Below are 3,162 nucleotides of genomic sequence, written 5' to 3' on the forward strand. Positions count from 1 at the left end.
GATAAGTGTTTCGGCTGCATAACTCAAGAAGAGGATTCCGCTAGTAAGGTTGGTGTAACCCTCTCCAAAGAACTGATGGCTGTTGCCGGTGATGCTCTAAAGACAAACATCACGACGTTAGGACCACTAGTTTTGCCGACATCTGAACAGCTTCTATTCTTTGCAACATTAGTTGGAAGAAGACTCTTCAAGATGAAGATCAAACCTTACATCCCAGACTTCAAACTAGCATTTGAGCATTTCTGCATCCATGCGGGAGGAAGAGCTGTTCTTGATGAATTGGAGAAGAACTTGAAACTCACTGATTGGCACATGGAACCCTCGAGAATGACACTCTACCGTTTTGGTAACACATCCAGCAGTTCTTTGTGGTATGAGTTAGCATATAGTGAGGCCAAAGGACGGATCAAGAAAGGTGATAGAGTCTGGCAGATAGCTTTTGGTTCAGGGTTCAAGTGCAACAGCTCGGTTTGGAGAGCGGTCAGGTCGGTAAGCCCTAAAACAGAGAAGAACCCATGGATGGATGAAATCCATGAGTTCCCAGTTGATGTCCCCACGGTCTCAACTATCTAGAAACCACAACCAACAGTGGGAATTTTTTCTCTCGAATTTCCAGCTTTTGATATTTATTGTGTCTTCCTTATTAATTTCCCTGGTTAGTTTTTGATTGGTTATCTGATGATATACCAAACTGGTTAACATGTGTTTTTTGGGCTGAACATTTTTTCTTCTTTTTAGTGGAAAAACATGTTGTAGACAGCAGCAGACCGTCAATGGTCGGTCCAACTTGTGTTGTTGGTTGTTGTGTCTGCATGTATATTTGTAGCATTCTTTCATTTTTTGACAAAGTTGTTAAAACAAAAGTTATCAACTTGTCATTTAACAACAAAATGTGACAGAATTTGGCAGATTAGCTCCTATGTGTTTTTAGAATCAGATGCAAAGATGAGATGATCACCATCTCTTATAACATCGACATCATCAATCTCTGCATTGTTGTCTTTGCTGATAACTTTGGCAGCAACAATACCAAACTTGTTGGAACCCAATTCTAGCAACTCCTTGAAACTCCCAGGAAGCAGTACAAGCTTCCCGGCTACGTCATCTTTTTCTGTGCAACTAATCGTCACCCTCACAGGGTTTCCAGTTCTGCCTTCATCTACTGTAGCTAGCCCGTTCTTGGGTACACTTTGGTTAGCTAATATACCAAACAAGGAGTTGTCGAAGTTATTAGTTTTCCGTCTTGCCCTTGTTTCCCGGATCCTGAAAGACACTTCTCTTGATGCAGCAGGACGGATGTTGGGTTCACTAGTGAATCTGCCGAGGAATCGAATCCCACTTTTGAGTATAGGAACCGAAGAACTTGTCTCGATATACACCCTCCGCTGGTGTAACTTTTCTCGAAATAGGGCTTTAATATCCTCATGCCCCTGTTGCTCAGCAAGATCTCTCGCCGTCCAACCATGCATATCCTGTTTGTTAACGTCCGCACCTTGATCCAGAAGATACTTTACCATCTCAATGTTCTCTTCGCATACAGCGGTATGGAGTGCAGAGGTGCCTGTGGCTCTGGGACGTGTAACGTCTCCACCATGTAGAACAATTTCTTTTAGTAGTTTCAAGTTGCCTTGTTCAGCGGCGGTGCAAGCAAAATGACCCACATCCCCTGCGTCTATGGTACTGCCATTTTCTAACAGTACCTTTACAACTTTCTCATGCCCTTCCACCATTGCTTCCCACAATGGTACACTCCCTTCCGTGTCTGTAAACCAAGAAGCTCAATAGTTGACAAGAAATTACCCTTTAAATCAAAAGGCAAGTATATGAAAACTGAACAACCAAGTACCTCTACAATTGGGGTCTGCGTTGTATTCCAACAGAAGAAGAACACAGTTTAGACTCCCTTTTGATGCTGCTATATGCTGTTTCAGAAACAATCAAAAAACATATCTAAGTTAATAGCTTGATGGGAAGAATTAAAATAACAGAATGAATATTGTGAACTTCACTCACCAGAGGTGTTCTGCCATTGTTATCCGATTCATTAGGATCAAGTCCTCTCTTTAGTAGCTGATGTAACAGCAAATCGTCTTCTCTTATTGCAGCAAAACATAGATTGAGAGGAAGATCCATTTTACCCCGAGCAAGCATGTTTTCTGTCTCCAGCAGAACATTCGTCATCACCGGATCATTCATGTCCTTCAAATACTGCTCTCCCCCAAAGAAAGACAGTGAGATAAGTCAGTGAGTGTTCATAGATGGTTTTATGATTTCAAGTTATGATAACCTCAAAAAGATATGTTGACTCACCTGAAGTAAATTATTCATGATTATGGTACCATCTCCAACATTAGCCTGAATGATATTCAAGAAAGTTGTACGGTTCATACGCAACAGTTGGCACAACCGTTTTGTCCTCACGGTAAATAGCTGTGGTCTGTAGCACAACACCCCTATCTCCCCTACAATGTCTCCAGCTTTGACCTCTTTTACAATCTGAAATTCTCCATAAACTTCTCATTGGAGAGACAAAAGGAATAAAAAGTAAAATGAGAAAACATCAACCATGTGACATGACTTACAGTTTCTGTTCCACTATCTACATCTATCAAGTCCTGCAACATAACGAATATGTAATAGATGTAAGTTAATTAGTCTCACATTCATTTCATTTAAGTCAACTTAACAAAACTGTAAAGAACCTTTGTAATGTTTTCTTACCGCGGTACCATTCACAAGGATATAGAAGTCTGTTGGCGCTTCGTTCTGCAAGATCACATCTTCTTTTGGTGGGAAGTACTCAGCTTTCATTTCTGAGACCTGCAAATTGTAAAGAGCGATGGAAGCAATTCATTTGCTTTTTTTGTCGAAAATGGAACATGTTTCAGATGCATTTTGGTATATACCAGTTGAAAAAGCAGGTCATTGGATACTCCACGAAACAGGTAGGCTTTATCCATGAGGGAGTAGAAAAGAAAGTGTGATATACTTGATCTAATGGCTTTTGGGAGCGCATCAAGAGTTTCTTGCTGTTGCAGCCCCTCAGAGTCAGTCCGATATTTCAAACATAAATGTGCAAGCATTTGATCTTGTAGACGAACTGGTAAATGATTTCTATGAGCAAAATTTGAAGCAGCTTGGATTGTATCTCTCTGAAAAAAG

The 3,162-nt window shown here is 40.8% G+C and overlaps 2 protein-coding genes across 3 annotated transcripts in view; one reads left to right on the forward strand and one right to left on the reverse strand.

The window, feature by feature from the left end:
* LOC104752568 (3-ketoacyl-CoA synthase 11-like) overlaps nucleotides 1-838 on the forward strand; it is a 4,940-nt gene extending 4,102 nt beyond the window's left edge. The window contains exon 4 of the mRNA XM_019238231.1: nucleotides 49-838. Within this exon, the coding sequence (XP_019093776.1) occupies nucleotides 49-573 (525 nt within the window). The 3' untranslated portion in view covers nucleotides 574-838. The remainder of the gene's footprint in view (nucleotides 1-48) is intronic.
* The window catches only part of LOC104754062 (potassium channel AKT1-like), a 7,923-nt gene continuing 5,578 nt past the window's right edge, over nucleotides 818-3,162 (reverse strand). The window contains exons 1-7 of one of the 2 annotated variants that reach the window (XM_019238229.1): nucleotides 2,907-3,148; nucleotides 2,722-2,820; nucleotides 2,583-2,615; nucleotides 2,311-2,496; nucleotides 2,014-2,208; nucleotides 1,847-1,922; nucleotides 818-1,762 (exon numbers count right to left, since the gene is read on the reverse strand). In XM_019238229.1, the coding sequence (XP_019093774.1) occupies nucleotides 918-1,762; nucleotides 1,847-1,922; nucleotides 2,014-2,208; nucleotides 2,311-2,496; nucleotides 2,583-2,615; nucleotides 2,722-2,820; nucleotides 2,907-3,083 (1,611 nt within the window). In that variant the 5' untranslated portion in view covers nucleotides 3,084-3,148 and the 3' untranslated portion in view covers nucleotides 818-917. Of the gene's footprint in view, nucleotides 1,763-1,846; nucleotides 1,923-2,013; nucleotides 2,209-2,310; nucleotides 2,497-2,582; nucleotides 2,616-2,721; nucleotides 2,821-2,906; nucleotides 3,149-3,162 lie in introns of those variants that run through there. The other variant, XM_019238228.1, reaches the window with a different exon arrangement.

The sequence above is a fragment of the Camelina sativa genome, chromosome 16 (genome assembly GCF_000633955.1).
Source record: "Camelina sativa cultivar DH55 chromosome 16, Cs, whole genome shotgun sequence".
NCBI classification, from domain to species: domain Eukaryota; kingdom Viridiplantae; phylum Streptophyta; class Magnoliopsida; order Brassicales; family Brassicaceae; genus Camelina; species Camelina sativa.